Genomic DNA, 21,726 nt, shown 5'->3' with positions numbered 1-21,726 from the left:
GTCTGTGTGGGGACAGAGGAGACTGTGTGACCAGGCCTGGTCTGTGTGAGGGGTGGGACATACAGGGTGGCCAGGGTGAGTCTGTGTGGGGACAGAGGAAGCTCAGTGACCAGGCCTGGTCTGGGGTGGGGGACATACAGAGTGACCAGGGTGAGTCTGTGTGGGGACAGAGGAGACTGTGTGACCAGGCCTGGTCTGTGTAGGGGGTGGGACATACAGAGTGACCAGGTTGAATCCAAATGGGCGGGAGGCAGGATGAGTGATGAGAGAGGGTGTGTGTGGAGGACAGTGTGGAGTGTGTGATGAGGTGGGATCCCAGTGAGGGGCAGAGTTGAGAGATGGGGTCTAGATGGGGCTAGGGCAGCCTTGAGGAACTGCTAGATGTGGGTGGGCAGCAGCCAGGTTCTGGTCAGCAAGAGAGAGAGGTCTGAAAAGGCCACCTCTCTGGACTGGAGTTTTTCTGAGTGTCTGTCTGTCTTCTCCCTGAGCTCTGTGTCTGGCCCCCTACCCATGACCGCATCCACACCACCCTGTCTCATCGGCCCTGCCTTGGGCCCTGGGCTCGGCCCCCAGCACCGCGCTTGCTGGACCCATCACCAACTCATCTTTTTGCAAACTTTGAGCAAACCCAGGAGCCCCTCCTTCCCTGCACTGTGGGCAGCTCACAGGCTGCCCGAATGAGCCGGGAACCTGTAGCCTTATGCCCCCCTCCGTGGCCCCCTCGCTCTTCTGTCCTAAAGGACAGGCTGCCCTTTGCCAATGCCCCACCTCTGGCCTGTCCCCCTCCCCCACTAAACAGTTTTCAGTGTCTCAATAGCTTCTGCTTATATGTTTGAAGATTCCAAACTGAATGGGGAGGTGGCGAAGGCCGCGCTGGCGAACGAAGACTGCCCCCACATAGACCAGGCCCTCACTCCTGATGAGGGCCTGCCCTTTACTCGCTCGGGCACCCGCGAGAGATACGGACCCTGCTTCCTCTTATCAACCGGGGAGTACGCGTGCCCACCTGGTGGAGGAATGAGAAAGGGTATGTAGGGGAGGCGGGGGCACTCTGCATCAGCTGGGCCGCCTCGCGTTCCTGCAGGTGGGCGGGTGGGCGGCTGGGGAGGGGTGCTGAGGGGCAGGCAGGCACGCGGGGTGGGGGCAAGGAGCAGAAGGAGCCCTCCCAGGGTTGGTCTCTGGAGGCCCGAGTCCCTTTCTCCCAAGTGGGATGTCAGGCTGGCAGAGAGCACTTGAGGTCCCCGCAGCTGGGGTTGGAACTGAGCTGAGGGGTAGGAAGGGGCTTGGGGACAGGCTGGATGACCACGGGGCTGTGACCTTCAGGTAGGGTGTTATCTGGGGATATGAGAGGAGCCTGGACTCCTCCAAGCTGCTCTGGGAGATAGTAGGTGAGACCAAGAAGGCCAAGTGAGCTCCCCTGTCCCTTGGCAACAGGGTGGGCCAGGCCTGGCCAGGACCCTGTGGGCTTAGCCACCCAAGGTCCATGTTCTGGAAAAGCACCCTTTGAAGAGAATCTGTAGGTCAGTGGGAGGGGAGACATGAAGACAGAGGTGGCCTCAGGGCTTGAGGTGAGGCCAGTGTCACTGCAGAGGTAAGATGTGTGCTAGTGAGAACATTGCCTGTGGCAGTTAGAGAACTCCTGGAGAGAAGGTTAAGCAGGACTCTGTGCCCCACCTTCCATCCTTGGTCATTTCCTCGGGTGTGGTTAGCGCCCCCTTGTGGTTGGTGAAGGTTGAGCCCCACAGTGACCTCTGTTCAAGGTCTCCTTGTATCAGATCTTTATCTGAGGCTGCCCCCCAGCAAGGCAGGGTGGCGCGGGGGTTGTGGGGGCGGGGAGACTTCTACTAGAGCTTGAGCTTGGGCTGGAGAGAAGCTTGAGGCGGGGGCCCAGAGCACCCTAGCTCCAGCTTCGGGCATTGGCCAGAAAGGCAGAGGAAGCCATCCTGGGCCTATTGGACTGGCTGGGCAGTTCATGCATGCCTGGGAGTGCCTCGCGGGCTCACTTGGGGTGCATGCTGACTGGAGTGGGCAGGCTGGGCGGGAGAGATCATGGGTTTTTCTAGAGCAAGAGTTGGTTAGCCTGTGGCCATTCACAACTGCTCCAATATTTGAAGTGGTTCAACAATGCACCAGGAGAAAACACAGAATTCAAAGTCCAGGGCAAACCCAAACCCAGGAGAGGAGAGGCAGCCTGCACTGAGATGGGGATGTCCTTCTGGTCACTGGTGCTTAGTGGGCCCACTGGATCCAGGCTGGCCCCTGCTTCCTTGCCCTGCCTGGAGGTCCCTCGGACCCCAGTGCGGCCTATACAGCTGCCCGCATGGCGCTGCATGGGGGAGGGCTGCGGGCATGGGGCGGGCCCATCCCAGGCACCTTCCGTGGATAGGCCCGATGCTCCCCTTCTCAACTGGCTTTTTCCTGGGGGGACGCTCTAGAATCCAAGGAGCAGGGGCGGCCAGAGGGAGGCAGGGGGAAAGCAGGGAGGCTTTGTGGCTCTGCTCTGCCCGGTAAGGTCTCCTGGGCAGCCTGTCTCCTTCACCTTGAGTGGTGGCTCAATCTGGGTGGCCTAAAAGAGCGGAAGAGTCTCTTCGCTGTGCTTCCAGAAGCCCAGGGAGAGTGGGACAGAAGAAGCCCCACCTCCCTGTAGTGGCCAAGGGAGCCCAGCGGCAGCCACTGTCCACAGGTGGGACCCGCTCCCCAGTCCCACAGAAGCAGGGGTGCCAAAGTCTCTGGGAGGCACCGAGGGTGAAGTGCCCCCACCCACATCCACCCGGCCCTGTTCTCACGGATTCGTGACAGCGCTGAGGACTTGCTTCTCTCCGGAGAATCGCAGTGCCTAAGCCACGTGCAGAGTAGGGAAGTTAGGGACCCGACACGGTCCCCAGGAGGGAGAAAGAGAGGCGCACTGGGCCGGCTCACTGCATGGGAAAACCAAGCCAGCTGGAGAAGAATCTGCCTGCCTCTGCATGCGTCTGCTCTGTCTTTCCTCCTCCTTCCTTAAAAACTAAGTACCAAGCGGGATGGGAAAGCCGAGAAGAGAAGCTCAAGTGTTAATTGTATTCTTTACATACAGATCTTTGCAAAGAAAGCCCTGTCATTGCTAAGTATATGCCGACAGAGGCTGTGAGAGTGACTTGACCAGGCGGCTTGGCCGAGGACACTGGTGGCTATTAAGCATCTGGGTGGACCAGCAGCCCCTCCTCACCCTCGGACAGAGTAAATTCACGCCAATGCAGGTTTGCCGGACGAGTCCGAGTGGCCCAGGTCTTGTACTAGGACGGACGTAGCTTTTTCTACGGCCAAATGGTAACTGACCGTAGAGGATTTCTTTTCCTTCTTTTCCTTTTCTTTTTCTTTCCTTTCCTTTTCTTTCTTTCTTTTTCTTTTTTTTTTTTTTTAACATTTTATTTTATTCGGGGCGGGGGGTGGAGGGGTTCCTTAGCATGACTTGCATGAAGTTAAACAGAAAACCCAGCAAACCAAACCCACCAACCCTCCTGCAACTGTCATGATCACCCTAAACAACTACAACAACAAGAAAAAAACAAAAAAAGCAAAAAGTCCTCTATTTTCTTTCCAAGCTCTTTACTTTGACACAACGTTGCTGGAGCCAGACTGTATCAGCGTTTGGTAGAAACCTGTACGTTTCTGGGGGCCGGGGGTTGGGGGCGGTGGGGACTGAGAATGGATGGATGGCTTCCCTTTTTGTACACGAGCTCGAGAGTCAAGGTTCCCAAAAGGGCAGTCGGTCAGTCATCGGTCATATTGACCTCACCTTCATAGTTCATCTCTCACGCGGAAACTGAGAACTTTGCTCCAAGTAGAATTGTGGAAACGCGCACTGCTGCTTTCTTCCCTGTCTGGCATGCTTGTGACCCAGCGGACGTCTCCCCAAGACCCCTGACAGCGGCTAGTCTAGGTTGATATCATCTTCTTGGTGTGTAGACCCAGTGTGACCAGCTCCCATAACAAGTCGTTCATAGTAAATAATCAACACCGTGCGGATCTTCCGAGTGTTACCTTAGAACACCAAAATCAGGACCACGGGAGGGGCAGCTCCCCTCCACCTCTATTAAGGCACAACCTGGCATTGTATGCAATTTAGTACTTCAGAGTAAAAAACTGCATGCCCAATGTGATGCAAAGACGATTCTAGCATGAAATAAATTTTGTATCATGGTTTCTGTATAGTCTAAAGCAGATTTGTTTTCCTGAAGCAATTGGAGGTTTGCAGAGACCCACTTCTGCATCTTGAATAAATATAGTATTTTCCCAACAGAAACAGAGGACAGTAGCTTGGCTTTGATCTGATTCTAAAATTAGTGGTGGGGTGGGGGGTGGGGAAGGATGATATTTTTGAAAAACACATGCTTGAGTTGAAAAAAAAAATGCAACATCTCGAGCTTTCACTGCAGCTCGCAACATTTCCTGGAAAGAGAGCAATGCTGCTTTAGCTCAACACCCTCCCCTCCTCGGGCCCTGGCCCTCCATAATAAAAAGCTGACTTTTGAGATGAAGCATGGATTTGGGTTTTTATTGCCTTGGGTAGGGTTCCGATGTGCCTATAATCAGGCCTGCTGGGCTGGGCTGGGGTAAACTGAGGGGCTGGCTGTCCCCTTGCTGGGAAAAAGCAGGTTCTTCCTGTTTGGTGTGGGGAGGGAGACCGTTCTCAGAAGGCTTGGAACAAAGACTTGACCCTAAAAGGAGCATGTCCTCTGGTGGGGTTCAGTGACAAGGAAACTTCTCTGCGAGTCGTGCCATACTGACAAGTCCTTGAACCTGACCGTGTCAGAGCTCCCAGCCCCTGTGCAGACATTAGCCACCCCCTCCCAGGGCCGTTCATGCATCTGATGGTGGCAGAGGCAGGGGTTCGACTGACAGATCTGGGTGCCCTACCCTGCGGCAGCCTTCTGGGTCCAGTCCACCAGACCCCCTTACTGCACGCATCTCACTCAGCCGAGAGGCGTCTTGAAGGCGAGGAACCCTCTTTTGGGGATCTGGATTTATGTGGGTTGTTCACTTGGTTTCTCAAGGGGTTCCAATTCTTTTTTTATCCATTGGAGAATCCAGGAATGTTTGGGTGGAAAGTCCCTAGCAGTCATGGCAGTCAGCCTTTGAGCATTTTATAGACGAGGAAGTGAGGTCTGCACAGGAGAATGGACTTCCCAGGGCCACAACCAAGTGGGTGTCAGTCTCCCCAGACTTCGGCTCCCTTGATACCCTCAGCATGGCCTGGGTCAGCTGTCAGATGGGTGGGTGGGAAGCTGAAGGTGGATGTGAATTCTCCTCCAGCAGTGCCTTGCCCTCTCGGAGCCTTTGCCTGTGGGGCCTGGGAACCAAGGGCGCGGGGTCAGTGGGGTAATGAGTACAATAAGGCCCAAGGGGTCATGCAGCCAAAGAGCTGCCAAGTCACACCGTGTGCATCACAGCCGTTCACAAGTATCGGGACGTGAGAGCCAAGCAGCCTCAGCGGCTGCAGGGAACATCATGTTCACCCTGCCTAGGAGTCAGCCTGGTTCCTCTGGTGGACCCAAGAGGGCTGAACACAAAGCCGTTTGCATTGCGGGTTCTCTGGGACAGAATAGCTGATGGGGAAAGGAGACGAACATACATGGAACGTTCTGCTGAATGGGAGGGGTTCGTCTGGGAAAGAGCCCACAGTAATTCCACCTGCCCATTTTAAAGGCAAGAGGATAGGTGCAGAGAGGTAAAGGAACTGGGCCAGTGGCACACAGCTAGGGAAAGATGAAGGAAGATTTTCACCCAGGCGGGCTGCTCTAGGGCTCGGGTGAAGCCATCTCAAGCTAACTGGGGCCTTCCTGCGGCTAGAGCCCAGAACTGACAAGATCACTAGCACGGCTGGTCCTGAATCCCAGGGCGCTCAGGACCTGGCCTCCTGCCCTCCTTCATGAAGCGCCGCGGGCATGAGCGAAGTGGCCACTTTACATGCTGCTCAGAACCTTCCACACATCTGGCCACCTCACTCTTCTGCTTGAACATCTGCCCTCACTCCCCGCCGACCGTCCCACCACGTCCCACCTAACATGCGGACTGCCAATTCCCATCTGTTACTAAGTCTCTTTCTGCAGAAGTGGCAGGAGCCTGGGGTGGCGGGGGGAGGGGGCAAGCGGGATAGGGGGCGGGGAGAGCACTTTCCTCTGAGCCCCGGGCCCGGATTCACCTTTGGAAGCCCGGTCTCATCTAGTTTGAATTTGACAGCTACTGGGGCCAAGATGGTGGGGGATCAAGGGAAGAGGGGGGTGCCTGTGGCCCGGGTCGGGGTTTGTGTGGCAGGCAGGTGAGGGTGCGAACAGCCCACTAACTCCTGGAACGTGGGGACCGCACAGTCACCGCAGACGCCAGGCGCAGGACCTGTGAGCACACCGTGGGGCTCACACCCCTGTTCTGCTCCCTTCCTTCTCACGCGGGAGGAACCTGGAGGCCCATCTACTTGGCCTATCAGAAAAGAAGTAATTTTTAAAAATGAGTGGGTATTTGCTCCAGGTGCCTCCTAAGGCGCATTAGCTAACCGGGTGGAGGATACTGACCTTAAATTTCAACTGGTTAGAACGCACAACACCGTTCCCACACACGTGGAAGAGATGAACGGAGGCCAGGCGGGTGTGAGGGATCGGACCCCCTTGTTGAGCCTCCTCATCCCTGGTGGGCCCAAGAGTGTGCTCCTCGGTTCCTTCGTGAACACTTACCGGGCACTTCCTCTGTATCAGGGCCCATCCTCGGTGAAGGGGTTCCAGAGTCCACCAAGATTCTGTCCCTTGCTCTCAAGGAGCTCAGGATCTATTTGGAATGAGGAGCATGGACATCTACAAGTCTGAGAATGACCACAGGAATCAAAGGGTCCAGAAAACATCTGGGCGACACTGTCGACAGCCCCAGGAGCTCCCGGGCACTCATCAGGCCCAGTGGACAGGCTTCCGGGGACTCATCAGGCCCAGTGGACAGGCTTGCAGAAAGCCCGGCGGCTGCCATAGGGAAGGCAGACGAAGGAAGTGAAGGGGACAGGACTGTGTGCCGTGTTGTCGAGAGCTGGGAGTCATTCACTCCCCCATATGGGGATGCTCTGTGCCCCGCAGGCTTGCCAGAACTGTCTGAGTCAGCTTCTGAGCCAGAGTCTGAAGCAGGCCTGCCCCTGTTCCAGGCTGGGAAGCCCCGAGACGCTTCCTTCTTATACCCACGGGGAGGGCCTCGGGAGAGGCACCAGGGCTCAGCAGAAGACTTGGAACTGGGGATTCTTCCAGCCAGTGCTGACGGAGGTGGGAGGGAACCCTGGGCCACCACACTGCGGGAGAGAGTGTGTTGGCTCCTTGTGAGCAGTTAGCCTGTCTAGGAGTATGGGCCTGAGTACTATTGGGATGGGACAGTTTTCTGGCCGATGTGTCTGATGCCGATCATTCGCCTGTGGGCCTGGAGGTAGGGGGCGGCAGTAACTGTGGGCTTGCTTCAGGACAGGTCATCTCTGGGCCATGCAACTGCCCCATTTTTGAGGGTGTGGGAGCCTTGGCAAGAGCAGCTCAGGTGCACAGAGATGGCTTTACCATTGCGGAAGTGCCTAGAGGCCGTTCTAGCCTCTACTGGTTGTGGCAGGTGGGCACCCAAGGCTATGCTGGCCAGGGCAGTGCTGTTTGCTAGGATACAATACCGGGAGAGGGCTCCACGCACTGGTGTTCAAGGGCAGCCAGTGGCTGTGGGTGGTCTCTAGGTTCAGACCTGGAGAGCTCAGGACTGTCGTCATCCCCACTCCACGGAGCTGAACCCTCTCCTCATCTCAGGGGTGCCCCTCGTCTGCCCCCCTGGTTTAGCTCAAAGCTCTGAATGCGTCACCTCCCACTCAGGACCTTGGGCCAGGAGTGAGGTATGTGACCCCTTTCCCTTTACAGGTCTCTGTTTCTCCGAATGAATAATAAAAGTGTTGGATAAGACCAGTGATTTCAAAACTTTCTCAAGGACCCCTTGTCAATTCTGTGTGAAGCCCAGTATATAATATAGATGAAAATAAAGCTGCTGTGGATAACGTGGGGGGCGGGGACCTGGACCTCTGTCCACATGGCTTTCCTTCACCCACAGCCCACCCAGGTGGCCACTGAATTCTCAGGAGACGTCTAACAAATGCACTTTGAAGGCCTCTAGGCTAGAAGGTCATCTTGCCGGTCCTCTGCTCTGATGTCCTGGGGTTTTGTCACTTCCTAGAGCCTAGCCCTCACAGACCCCACAGACCAAGACCCCTGAGTCACAGAGGGAAGGTGGTGTGGAACAGGCCACGGACTGGGCTACCTAGCTAGCGACACTGCCACACAGTCCCCCAGGGAAAGCCATTTTCTGAGGCAGAGGGACAGGCACTATGTCTCCCCCAAGCCACAGCTGCCACCTAGGGAAGCCTGGGGCCTGTGGCCTGGTCTGGTCCCCATTTTACCTGAAGGCCCTCCTCCTGCAGAGACAAGGAAGGCAGACAGGCAGATGTCAGGGGTTAGGGGTAGACTCCCCTGCCCATGCTGTGGCCCGTCCCTCCTCACCGGAAACTACACAGCTTAGCTGTTAGGTATACAGACCAGGTCCAGGGTGTGCCTGGCTCGGATGGAGACACCGATCTTCTGAGAGCTCGCTAGGTCTAGATTCTCTTGTCCGTCCCAGGCATCTCCTCTGTCAGGCCTTCCCAGGAGTCCTGCCTCTTCCTCCACTCTCTTATCTCCACTTCCTTCCGGCCCCCGTCCAGAGCCTTCTCCTTTCTCCCTTCACCTAGTCACCAGGACAAGAACTGCTCCTTGTCCGGGCACCCACCTGCCTGACTCAGTTTCCTTGAACCAACAAACTAATGCTCCAGGCGCTGAGAATCGAAGGCTGGGGGACCGTAACCAGCCCAGGGGATGGGGCTGGGCTTTCTGTCCCCACCAGGTGAAGACAGACTGGAGCCTGCTGTTTTCCATGTCCTTTGGCGATTCTAGTTTAAATGTCACTCAGAGACCTGACTCCCCAGTCAGGCAACCCACTTGGGTTCTTGTTATTGCTCTCAAGAGGATCCTTGTTCCCATCTGTCTGTGTCCTTGAACCCCAGACACTGGCCAGGTGGTCTCTCATCGCTCTGGCCCGTGGTCAGCCCAACCACAGTGCCTCCACAGCCCTTCTCAGGTCAACCCCACAAGTTGACCAAGCAATCCTCTGGGAACACACTGAGTGGGAAAAGTCACTTTATTAAAGGGCCTCTGTCACAAGCCCCCCATTTCTGGACCTGCCATATTGGCTTTGGGCAGAAGCTTCTGGTTGCCTTTCCTTCCAATTTCTCTCTTTGTCCATGGCTTCCTGAGATTCAGCATCCTCGGTGGCATCTGGGGAAGAGCCAGTGACCTTGGGGTGTTGGCCCAACTCAGGGAGAACTGGCAGGTGGCAGAGGGCCAGGGAGTGGCCAGCCCCACAGCCCACGAGGAGTCCCAGTGACGAGCGCAGAGCCTGAACAGGCTTCGGGGCCCAGATGTTGTCTTCGGAGCCATCCCCGCACATGCCGTGCTCGTTCCAGCCCCAAGAGTAACACGTCCCTCCTGCGAAAGAGAGAGAAGACCGCTCTAGAAGAGGTTCGGAGAACAGGGCCCAACGCTCACGCTGGGGGTGCAGGGAGACCATAAATCCCGGTTTACACACAAGGAAACCAAAGCTCAACCACACTTGGTGGCACGCTCAGCACCCCTGCTTCCACCCTGCCCCACCAGAGCAGTGTTTCCCACTCCTGCCAACCCGCAACTGTCGCTGCCCCAAACCTGGCCCTCCTCGTCCTCGGCCCTTCCCTCACGGTAACCTCTTCTACCACCAGCCCCGACCCACCACGATCCTAGACCTGCCAACTCTGCCTTCAGAAGAACTTTGTTCAAACCCTTCCGTGTCCCCCCCACCCCCCATCTCCACTGCCATCCCCTGAGCCCAACACCATTCTCCCTCATGTGCAGCCACGCCAACAGCCAACAGACTAGCTGGGCCAGTCACCATCCACCGCAACCTTCACAGAGCATGTAGGTGATCTAGTGGTCACATCAGTACCCTGCTCAAAAGTCTTCAGTGACTTTCCGTGTCCTTAAAGGTCTTTCCTTGGCCCATGAGGCCCTGAGGGATCTGGTTCCTGACTATCTTGCTGGCGTCCCCTGACACAACTCTCTCCCTCACCCACTGCATTCCAGAACCCTGCCTTCTTTCACATCGTTACATAGGCCTCACGGGGCCTTCCTTTCTCCTGAAGCCCTCTTTTTACTGGGCTCCAGACCTCCTCGTCCTTTATTTTATTTACTTTTTAAATTTTGTTTATTTATTTATATGACAGAGAGAGATCACAAGTAGGCAGAGAGGCAGGCAGAGAGAGGGGGGGAAGCAGGCTCCCCACTGAGCAGAGGGACCAATGCGGGGCTCGATCCCAGGATCCTGAGACCATGACCCAAGCCGAAGGCAGAGGCTTTAACCCACTGAACCACCCAGGCACCCCCTCCTCATCATTTAGATCCCAGTTAAATGTGGCTCTGCAGTCAGAGTCCCTGGCTACCCAGTCCAACTTGGATTCCTGTTATCACCCTTGGACTCTCCCCTCATGGGGACCCTGGCACTCTGTAGTGAAGAGATGACTTGTGTGGTGATGTGTGCACTGTTCTCTCTCACCGGCCTGTCTGCTCTACAGGGACGGAAGGACGGGGTATGTTCTGTTCACTGCTGGATCCCTAGCCTGGTACACAGTTGGTGCTCAGTAAGGGCTCACGGATGGGGTAAAAGATTGAATGAACTGAGTCATACAGCCAGAAGGTTTCCAGGCCAGCATTCAAGCACAGATTTCTCTGACAGCCAGTGATGCCCACACCCCAGCGTACATGCTCTTCCTAGCTTTTAGATCCTTCCCCAGGGCCAAACTCACTCATATTTTTCTATAGTCATTAAAAAAAATTTGTCCAGTTTATTAAGCTAATACATCCTCATGACGAAATGGAAAATGACAAAACAGAAAATACGGATGGGTATGAAGAAAAAGCAGACTTTGAGTCTTGCCACTAGTATGAATATTTTCATCTCTTGCAAGACCTTCAATTTGTGAAATTTGTAAATATTTGTGCATATGTTGCCCTGCTTTCGTCCCTTACTATTATAACACAAATATTTCTCCACAGAACTGCAAACTATTCAAAAAGGAAATTAAAAAAAATTCTTTGAGGGGCACCTGGGTGGCTCAGTTGTTGCGCATCTGCCTTCGGCTCAGGTCAGATCTCGGGGTCCTGGGATCTAGCCCCATATAGGGCTCCCTGCTCAGCGGGAAGCTTGCTTCTCCCTCTCCCACTCCCCCTGCTTGTGTTCTCTCTCTCGCTGTGTCTCTCTCTCTGTCAAATAAATTAAATCTTTAAAAAAATTGTTTGAAATTTTGAAACAGTTCAATATCCAGAAAGGTACAAAAAATAATTTAACAGAAAAGACACATACTCCATCGAGACTTAGAACATTAGTCAACATTTTGCTGTATCAGCTTCAACCCTTCCCTTAAAAAAAAAAATCGTAAAGATACAGCTTAACCCCCATCTCCCATTCTTGCCCTGTAGCCACTTCTCCCAGCAAAGACCCACTCTTTTGAAGCCAGTGTTCATAACTGGTGTGCTTGTTTTACACTTTCTACCTATATGTCCTTAAATACTACGCAATATTTTTAGTTTGTTTTAAAGACTTACATAAATAGTATCATTGAGATATCTTTTTTATACTTGCTCTTCACATTGGGCATTGTTTTTTAAAATTTATCTGAGCCGATAGTTAGGGATCTGGCTCATTATTTCAACTATGCATAGTATCGGGTTAGGTAGAAGTCAGTTTTCCTTGTCCATTTCCCTCCTGATGGACAGTTCTTTAATGAGAAGTGTTATTTTATTACTCAATATAATGTATAATGTACATATTCTACAACAAGAGGAATATTGTTGCTCTTATAAGCAGCACTACCATGAACGGTCTTGACCATGTTTCCTTGTACCGAGTGGTGTTTGTGCAGGGTTGGTCCCTAGAAGCGTGAGGGTGGTGGACCGAAGTCCATGTTTGGATTTCGGTCTGGCCCCACAGCTGTCCACAGTGTCTGCGGTCATGTCCAGCCCCATCAGCGATGGGCCTGAACGCTTCCCTCTATCTTTGCCTCTAAACTCTTGCTATTCTGCTAAGTACAATGAATGATTCTGCATTTCCCTGACTCCTAGTGAGAGGGATTGTCACTCCGTGTATCACCCTGAGTTGCCTATTCTTATGAAGGGCCTCTGCTTTTCTCTTTGTTTGCCTTTTTCTAACTGATTTGTAAGTTTTCTTTGTGTATTCTTTTATTTACACAATTCCTCCCTGTGCTGTGCATTCTAAGTGTCTTCTCCTACACGTCCATGGTCTGTCTCTTCACTTTGCTTATGGTATCTTTTGTTAAACAAATTCCTTTAAAATGACCATGTAATTGTATATTGTGGAGATTCAACAGTTTCCTTAACCTGTATTCAATTATCAGACGCATAGGTTGTTTCTAATTTTTCATTATTTGGAATAATCTTCCTATGAACATCTTCGCATGTGAATCTCTGTCTAACTAATTGCTTTCTCAAATTAGATTAGAATGGGAATTCCTCATCAAATGGCATGGACATTTTTGAGATTCCTGAGGGCCGTTCTTAGTGCTTCCACAGTATTTTCTCAGAAAGGTTACCCGAATACAACCAAGTCTACCTGCGTGTCTCCCTTTCACTCCAGCGTGGCCCATATTTATGGCTTATTATAACATTTAGAAATCTGCTCTGATTTGAAGACAGAAAAGGCATCTCATTGTTTCTATTGGTACTTTACTGCCATTGAAACTGAAAAATAATTCTTATGTTTCTCAGATATTTGTATTTCCTCTTTTGTGTATTGTCTGCTTCGTATCTTTTTTTCTGTTTAGTACAGAAGGCTTTCTGACCCGAGTATTAGACACAAGGGCCAGATGGTCTGGGTTCAAATCCCAGCTCTTCCATTTATTAGCTGAGTGACCTTGGGCAAGTTACTTAGCATCTCTGTGCCTCAGTTCATTTCATCTGTTTAATGGGGACAATAGTACTGGTACGATAAAGTTGTTTACAAGAATTAAATCAGTAAGTTTGTATAAAGTACTTAAGACAGTGCCCAGCATGTAGTATTATATAAATATTTGTTATTGTTCTTGGTTAAGAAGCTTCTTGTTTTAAAGATTGTTAAGAATATTAACTCTTTCTCTGCCATATCCAGCTTAAATATTTTTTCTCAGTTGAAAATATCAGCGATGGGCCTGAACGCTTCCCTCTATCTTAAAATTTTGTTTGGGGTCTTTTGATATAAAACATAAGCTTTATCCTTCTTTGTAGTAAAATTCACTGATCTTCTATAATTTCTTCTGCTGCTTCTAAGAACTGAAAGCCCATCCCTATCCTATCAGGAAATACTTTTTTGATTTTTCAATAATATGATTTTTTTTTTTTTAAATCTTTACATTTCACTCTTTATCCACCAAAAAATCTGTTTCACTGAACACTTTTTCACAAGGGGAGGCTGGCTGGCCCGGGACTACCCTTCCTCTTCCTTCCCCCTGGTCGGAAGGCAATCACTGGCCAAAAGCTTGGGTTTGGGGAAACACAGATGTCTCCCTGTTTGGCCCACAAGTGAGGAAATGCACGCAGAGAGGATGGGCCCCGGGACACGGCTCCTGCAGCGACCAGTACTCTCCGCCAAGTTGGTGTGAGGCCCGAGTCGGGAAAGTGGAAGAGGCTTGGTACCTTGGGGCCTCGCTCGGCACCTGGTGTGGGCTCGATGCCCGGCCCCGGCGAGCAGCAGCAGCTGACGGTCAGCAGGAATGGGGGCAGAGCGGGCCCACCAGCAGGATGCGGCCCACCGGGCGGCTGGCAGGTCCCTCCCCTCCCGCCAAAGGAAACTCACTCTGAGGGGCCAGGGCAGCCAGAGGCCTGGAGCCAGGGCTTTCATGCCTACTGGGTTGAGAAGGCTGGCTGAGGGCCAGAAATTTCCTCCCCCAGTACTTCCAAAGAAGCCTACTTGAAGTTAGGTGTTGTCTGTTCTTCCTCTCTTTTAATACGAACAACCCCGTGGGGTTGCCGCGTCTTACTGACGCTCCTCGTTTCATTGGGGACGATGCAGAGGCGCCAGAAACCAGGCCGAACGGCTCCAGAATCGGAGCCGACTCTGCAGAGGATACACCAGCCCTTGCCAAATTCATTCTAGAAAGGCGGATGGTAAATATTTTAGGTTTGAGAGCCTCATTTGGTTTCTGTGGCATATTCTTATTACGACCCTTTCAAAACCCTTCTTGGTTTGCAAGGCCATCCAAAACGGGCCCCAGGTCCGATGTGGCCTGCGGGTCACCCTCTGTCAGCCCGTGGCATACCTGTAGGACATGCACTATTTGCTATGGGCTGCTCTGTGCTGTCCTGGGTCCCACAGTCCCAAACACCTGCGTGATCACAGTGCCTCTGTCCCCATCTCTGTCCCATCCCCAGGGTTGCTGAGGGGAGAGGACTCCACTAGGAGACACACACAATGCCCTAGCACGGTGCCTGACATTTGGTGACAGTTCATGGCCATGTATGAAGCAGACCATGGGGAATGGAGGAAAAGGCAAGAAAGGCCATGCTAGGGTCCGACGGCACAGAGAGGGAGGGGCACCAGCAGACGGGAAGGCCTGGGGTGGAAGGACCAGCTTAGAGTTTCTGAACAAACTTCCTGTGGGGCAAAAACCAGACTGCTGACCTTTGAAAGTGAAAGATTAGCTATGCCCTGAACAGAAGACACCTTTAAGTTCCGAGCCCCTCCAGCATTGTAGGATCAGTTCCCATATCCCTCTCCAGCCTCAGCGGGATGCTACCATACAGGCTGCTCTCATGAAGAAGTGACAGGAAGGAGAACTGCCTACAGGAGGCCTTTCCCTAAGCGAACTGGAATGTAAACACCCAGTTTTTAAGACAGGTAGGTTACAGGACATGCCCTCGGCTGCACGCCTGGCACCGCCCAGGTATTGCAGCTGCTGAAACCCACCTGATGGATCCAGATCCGCTTTACTGGCCCCGAGGCACGTAGCTGGGCCTTGGGTGGAAAGATCACAGTTACTGGGGGATTCCCTAACCTCTTAAGAGTTCAGACCCACAGCTTATGGGGCTCAATGGACTTGGCCCAAGCCAAGCTGTGACAAGGGATGGGCTTGTGGCCCACCACACTTGCGTCAGCTGAACAGCCCCGCGGGCAGCGGAACCTAGGGATTGGCAGGGTCCTGGCACAGGCCGGACACAATACTCAAATCTGTTCAGGCCTTGTGGCACTGCCTGAGCTTCTTGGCAACCTGGGTCCTTACAGGGCCTTATGGTGCTGGGATTATAGCCCAATGCTAGGGAGGAGGCCACATTTCTGCTGGAGGGCTTTGCCGAAGAGGAACAAACCCCCGATCGTGTGTGACTGCAGATGAGTGGGAAAGCTTCATTCTGAACCACACAGTGAAGACTACATTTCCCAACCTCTCCTGCAGTTGGGTATGGCCAATGAGATGTAGGCCAGAAGGTTCTGCAATAGCTCATGGCACCTGGCCTTCAAAGATGGATGGCATGCCCCTAGAATCCATGACTCCCAAGTCTTAGGCTCACTCACTAGGGCCAAACCATGTAAAATGTAAAAAAAAAGAAAAAAAAAATCACTAAATGCTTAGTGTATGCCAGGCCCTGTGATAAACACTCAGTTTACTGAATCCCCCCCACAAAAGACTGTGAGATACAATCTAACATTATCACCATTTTCCAGAGGAATGGCATGAACCATGCAAGGTAACATAGCTGGTAAGAAGCAGAGCTGGATTCAAACCTGGGCAGTGTGACCCCAGGGCCTCTTCTGTTAATATACTGTCCTCTTCAGCAAAAATCTTGCTTCCCAGGTAATTAGGGAAAGGCACAGAGTGAGAGCCTACCTGTGTGGGGACAAGGGCAGCGACAGAGGCAAGAGCTGCTGCTGGTGAGACAAGCACTCTGCCGAGCAGCACAAATGCACTGAGCCCTTGTGAGTGCTGAGGCCCAAGGCCTGAGGAGGCCGTGCGGGTCCTGCCCCACCGGCCTCTGGTGGGGTGAGGAAGGGAGGGAGCAATGCAGACAAAAATTCTGGCAACTAATAGCTCACCTTGTCTCCTGTCAAAGACCTCCCAAAGCCCTAGAGCATCAGGAGGGGCTGCTCTTCTGTCATTCCGGGCAGAGGGAGACAGGACGGATGAAGTCTGAGTACCCTTACAGAGAAGGCTCTGGAATCAGGATGCTGGTAAATGTCAGTGTGGCCACAGCAGGCTGGAAGCTGCGTAAATCTGGGGAAAACTTCTGAGTGTCCAGCCACCAAGCTCAAGCGGATCCCACCCCTTTGGAGGTCACTGCTGGGGTGCTCCCTAAGGTCCTGCTGGGTGAGCAAGGAATGGCATGTGAAGAATCCAAAATTCAGGCCTCCTGAAGGGTTTCAGGTATAAGTGGTGACTTGAAGATAGAAAGGAATTCAGGTCATCACCCTCTCTTGCCTGGACAACTGTATTAGCTACTTTATCCTTTGCGCAGAGGCGGCTGGCCCATGTGGACAAGCTCCTGTGGACAGCCTCCCATCTCCCACCACCAAGGAGCCCGAGGGCAGCACTCTTTGCTGGCTCTCCAGGCCCTCTGTGGTCTCGGCTATGTCACTCCTCTTCCCAAGGCTCTGCTCCAGCCCCATGGGCTTGCTGCTGCTCCCTGCATCCCCCAGGCCTTCCACATGGTCATGAATTGGCTCAGACAAGCCCGTTTATTACATTCTGTAGGCATGTCTTCTGCTGAAGCCCCGTGCTGGACACAAGGCCTAGAAGAGGAAAATTCAGTTTCCGCCTCAGGGCTCCCAGGCCACTGGGGAAGACGGCCATGAGAAAAGAGGATGATGGGGACCAAAGACCTGTGTTTGCAGGGAACCACGCACAACAGTGTTCCCTGCAGCACTGTTTGCAATGAAAAAAGACTGGGTGTCAAGGAGGGGAGGCAAAATAGTCATCAATAGAGGAGGGTTTAAAGAAACTATGATTCGACCCCACCATCGAGCTACTATGCAGCTATTAAAAATAACGAAGTAGTTGTCTATGGCTGGACATGAAAGATCTCTAAGACATTTTAAAGAGAAAATCAGTTGCAGAATAATAGAGAGTATGATTCAATCTATGTAGATCCCCTATACATTTCTAGATGTGCAAATCTTGAGGAATACATCCCCAATGTAGAACAATCTGGAGAAAGGAGGGGAGAAATGGGGGCAGGGGAAGGGTGACAAAGATTTTGTCATTTGTTCAAATACTTTAAAAAGTAGCGACAAAGGATGATGATTTTTTAAAAAACCAACAGTATTTCTAAGGGACAGAGGTAGCACAGAGGAGAGGATGACACGCTCTGTTGGGGAGGGGAGATGGGTGTCACTGAATGTTCCAGAAGTTAATTCTTGGCTAGTGAAGGATGAGTAGGAGTTCACCAATCTTAAATAGAGGGTCTCCACTGAAATTTGCCCACTCTGCATTCTTTTCATTGATCCCAAAGGCATCCTGTTTTGCTGCAGAAGTGAATGTGGCTGGGTGTAGGGCTGGGACCCACTGGGCTCTGGGAAGGCTATTAATTTCACTTCCTCTAGCTCCTAAACCACCCGGAAGCCTCTAAACATATGTACCACATCCCTCCTGGTTCTATATGTAATTATATTTGCACTTGGCTCTCTAGTCTGTGAGCTGGGATACGAGTGGGGTACTGAGAACAGGGCACACTCATCCAATAGTCCTCAGGCACACAGGACAGGCAATCGGGATACAGCTACTGAGGGGAAGTGAGTACACGTGGCCCTTTCCCCTGCCCGCAGTCTGTCTGGAGAGCAGCAGAGAGGGGCACATACATAGAACGCTGAAATCGGGTGCCATCAACCCCAGTCCCATGCCTGCTTGCTTGCCTTTATTCCCTGGTCCGTGGCCAAAGCTGCCACCTGGCCACAGTCCTCAAGAACAGAAAGCTGCAAGTCTCTGTTCCCAGTCACACTGCCCAGAAGAGGGGCAGCTCCTACAGAGAATGGCCATGAGAACGGTTTTGAGGACAATGGCCCCACCAGGCCCAGCTGAGGGAAGAGGCAGGGGCAGTGCAGGACCCTTCCAGTAATTAGTCCATCCATCACTCTCCAGGGCCAAGGATGCCCTGAGGCAGGAGCTGAGGCAGCAGGAAGAAGTCATTCCAGAATCAGAAAGTGGGGCTGTTTGCCCACAGAATCACTCTGGAGATGTTCTGGGATTTGGGCCCGAATTGCCTCAGGGAAGGCTGTCAGTGGAAGCAGTCTGGCCTAGGAGCCCTTCTAGACCAGGATCCACAGCAGCACTGTGAATGCGCTGAGAAGATGAAGGTGAAGGCTGAAGGTGAGGAGGAGGAGGGCGGGGTGTCCACATGTAAGTAAAGACGAGGGCTTGTGGAAGAAGGGATTTAGGGAGTAACGTTCAAAACACAGCCAGAACCCGACCACTTCTCGCTGCCCCATTACCTCACACTGGGGCCACTTCTCGCTGCCCCTTTACCCTCACTCATGAGGGCTTCATACTTGTCTCTCTGCTGCCTCTCTTTTCTCTCACTGTCTGTTCTCCACACAGAGCCTGAGTGATCCTATTAAAATCTAAGTCAGACACGGCACTGCTCTGCTCAGAATCCTCCAGTGGCTTCTCCGCTTACTCAGATAAACAACAGCATCATCTCTGACCTCAAGTCCCATGTGTTCTACGTGCTGGCATCACGATAGCTATACTGACTTCTCGCTCCCCAAGCAGTACTTGCCTCAGGGCCTTTGCACTTGCTGTTCCTGCTGTCTGGAATGCCCTTGCCACTGATAACCACACTGATAACCACTGATAACCTCATGATGCTCAGGTATGTGTTCAAATGTCACCTTATCTGAAAGGCCTTCCCTGGCAACTCTATGTGAAATGGCTATCTATACCCTTCTCCATCCCTGTCTCATCTGCTTTATTTTTGTTTACATTTTTACTGTTCGTTTACTGTCTATTTCTCCTGATCAGAACACAGCTCTTTGAAAAAGCAGGGACTCAGTTTTGTACACTGTGAAATCCTGGCACCTAAACAGTGTTTAGCATACATTAGTACTTAAAAAATAATTACCTGTTGTGGGACTGAATCAATGAACAAATGAACGAATGAATGCATGAATGGCTAGTGAGAGCACAGAGCTGCCTTGTTCTCTCCTGGAGGGCCAAGAGAGTCTGTGGCAGTGCGGAGGGAGGAGATGCCATGGGCAGACCAATTTCAGCTCACTAACAGGAAGAAGGCTGGTATGGCCGGGAGGCTGCCCAGGAGAGCAGCAGGTGGCCTGCTGCTGGAGGTGCGGAGCTCCTGGCTGGCACAGGCCCTCCCACAGTGGGCAGAGTGTGGATGAGACACGTCAAAAGTCCTTCTAACCGTGGAGAGTGTGTGTGGTGGTGTGGGTGGGTGTGGACATGTGTGAGAGAGGGAGGAAGGTGGAGGCCAAAGGGCAGAGTAGGGGCCTACCCACCCAGGCCCCGGGGCTTCAGGTCGGCTCCCTCACACCACACAGACAATGGCCTTGGTTCAGATGATAAACAGAAACGTGCTGAATTTCGGGGTTGGCCCTCACAGGTCTCACTTTGAGGCTGCAAGGCTGGGGGCTACTTGAGAACCTCTGAAAACCCCATATCCCCAAAGTTGCCCAGTTCTTCATCAATCTGTCCCATTACCTAAGAGGAAACTGAGGCCCAGAGTGGGGGTCCTCGCCTCCGCACCTTCCCGCTGCCCTCCACATGGGATGGTCGGGGCAGCCCAGTGAGGGAGGTTTGGGATCAACACTACGCAGGAGAGAAAACAGACTGGGAGAGGTTCAGAGACAGCTAAGCCAGGAGAGGCAGAGGCCTGCCTTTCTGCCATCCCCTAGGCTCCCCGGAGCAGGAGGTGCTGGGCTACTGGGGGTACATTTCCCCAGTCACCTGTGCAGAGAGCGTGCCGTGGCATGCGGCGCGGTGGCCCCACTGGGGGGCTATTCTTAGATCTGGGGAGCTAGGCATGATGGATTTAGAACTTATGAGGTGGAAACGTGTTGGCCTGTTTTATAAACAACTGAAATCCTCCCCACAGACTGTCTTTCTGAATTCTGTGTCCTCTGTGGAACTGCTGGCTCTCGGGGCTTCCTGGCTGCATCGGGAGAGGGAACAGAGAAGGCAACTAAGCCTGTCGGGGGCCTACTATGGCCAAGTATGGAGCCGGGGCTTTGGCACAACCCCTCCTGCTTGGCAGTACCGCCCTGGGAAGATGGCACTGTGATCACACTCTGTGGAGGGAGAGATGCTGGAATGAGCAGGCCTGGTGTGCAGCCTGGTCCTGTCAGCGGGTCTGGCCCTGGTGGGTGGAACATTAAGGGCGCTGGAGTTCAATTCCTTCACGTGTTGCCAGGGGCTCTCCTATTGTCTAAGCTTTCTTCACCGGAGGTGACGTATCAGCCCCCGACTACCCTGGTGGCCTGTCCTCCCCCGAGCCAATGACCCTGCTCTCCGTACATTCCGGGGTTGCCATTGCCCCTCTCTGAGCATGTCCCCAGACTTGGCTAAGGGCTCTGGGGACCACGCGCCTCACTGGCCATACACTTGGTCCTCACTGGCCTACACTTGGCCTCTGTCAGTGTGGCCTAAGGTCACATTAGCTACACTGGAGTCCAGGTCCTCTGCCTCTTGCTGAGCCCACAGCCCACATGTAGGCTCCTAAACCAGGCACAAGAAGCTATGCTGTCAGGGCCTGGCCTGGCCTACGTGCTGCTGTTCTGGGTCTGGCCAGAACTTTCAAGTTGTCTCCATTAATTATCATCTTATTAAATGAACACAGCGATCCCTGAGGGGCACCCACGGAGGGGTGGGGGCACAGATGCAGCTCTGGGACTAGGGGCTCTGGGACTCCTGCCATTTCCAGAAACTGGTCACCGACAGAGCATCTCTAATCTGTGCTCCCTGTGCCTGTTTGGGAAATCATCAGTGTGCAGGCAAGGAGGCTGGGAGTTAGAGCAGCAGCGGGGGTGGGGGTGAGAAGGTCTGTTCTGGAACCCAGAGCCAGGGCCAGAAGAACCCACATGCAGATCAGAAAATTAGGACTCTAGAGAGAAACTGCTGGATAACATGAGCCTGAGAAGGAGTTCTCCCTCGCTCTCCAATCACTCCCTAAAAGCCTACTGAGTGTTTGCTGCTGCACCCGGCTCAGTCCAATGCTCTTGGCCCACAGTGAACAGCCCTCAGACAGTGTGGCGCCCAGGTCTGCGGCACCTGGAAGAGCGGTGGCCGGTTCCACAGAGGGATCAAACCCTTTGGGAAAGAGAGTCTGGCTCTTATTACCTTTCCTTTTCCAGATAGTAAATTTTTACTGAACTTCAGGACAGTCAAAGAAAGAAAGAAAGAAAGAAAAGGAAGGAAGGAAATATAATAGTATAAAATAGTGAAAAAGCTAAAGCATTAATCCTTTTTATTTACCTTAATATATTTTTTCCTTTTAAGAAAACTTTATTTTTTAGAGCAGTTTCAGGTTCACAGAAAACCTGAACATTAAGTACAGAAGGTTCCCCGTCCCTATGCGTTCAGTGTCTCCACAGTCAGCGTCCCACAGCTGAGCGGTGCACTTCCCTACAGTCGACGAGCCTTCCCTG

The 21,726-nt window shown here is 52.7% G+C and overlaps 2 protein-coding genes across 8 annotated transcripts in view; one reads left to right on the top strand and one right to left on the bottom strand.

Moving 5' to 3' along the window:
• KCNC1 (potassium voltage-gated channel subfamily C member 1) overlaps positions 1-4,182 on the top strand; it is a 42,723-nt gene extending 38,541 nt beyond the window's left edge. Inside the window, exons 3-4 of the mRNA XM_059407579.1 lie at positions 839-1,027; positions 3,074-4,182. Coding sequence (XP_059263562.1) covers positions 839-1,027; positions 3,074-3,138 — 254 coding nt within the window. The 3' untranslated portion in view covers positions 3,139-4,182. The remainder of the gene's footprint in view (positions 1-838; positions 1,028-3,073) is intronic.
• Positions 4,183-9,186: 5,004 nt separating this feature from the next.
• SERGEF (secretion regulating guanine nucleotide exchange factor) overlaps positions 9,187-21,726 on the bottom strand; it is a 219,146-nt gene continuing 206,606 nt past the window's right edge. For 5 of the 7 annotated variants that reach the window (XM_059407537.1, XM_059407545.1, XM_059407550.1 and 2 more), the window contains one exon: positions 9,187-9,551. In XM_059407537.1, coding sequence (XP_059263520.1) covers positions 9,208-9,551 — 344 coding nt within the window. In that variant the 3' untranslated portion in view covers positions 9,187-9,207. The remainder of the gene's footprint in view (positions 9,552-21,726) is intronic. The other 2 variants (XR_009405555.1, XR_009405561.1) reach the window with 2 other exon arrangements.

This window comes from Mustela nigripes, chromosome 1 (assembly GCF_022355385.1).
Source record: "Mustela nigripes isolate SB6536 chromosome 1, MUSNIG.SB6536, whole genome shotgun sequence".
NCBI classification, from domain to species: domain Eukaryota; kingdom Metazoa; phylum Chordata; class Mammalia; order Carnivora; family Mustelidae; genus Mustela; species Mustela nigripes.
The sequence above is the reverse complement of the archived record's forward strand: the minus strand, read 5'-3'. Positions and strand labels throughout refer to the sequence as shown.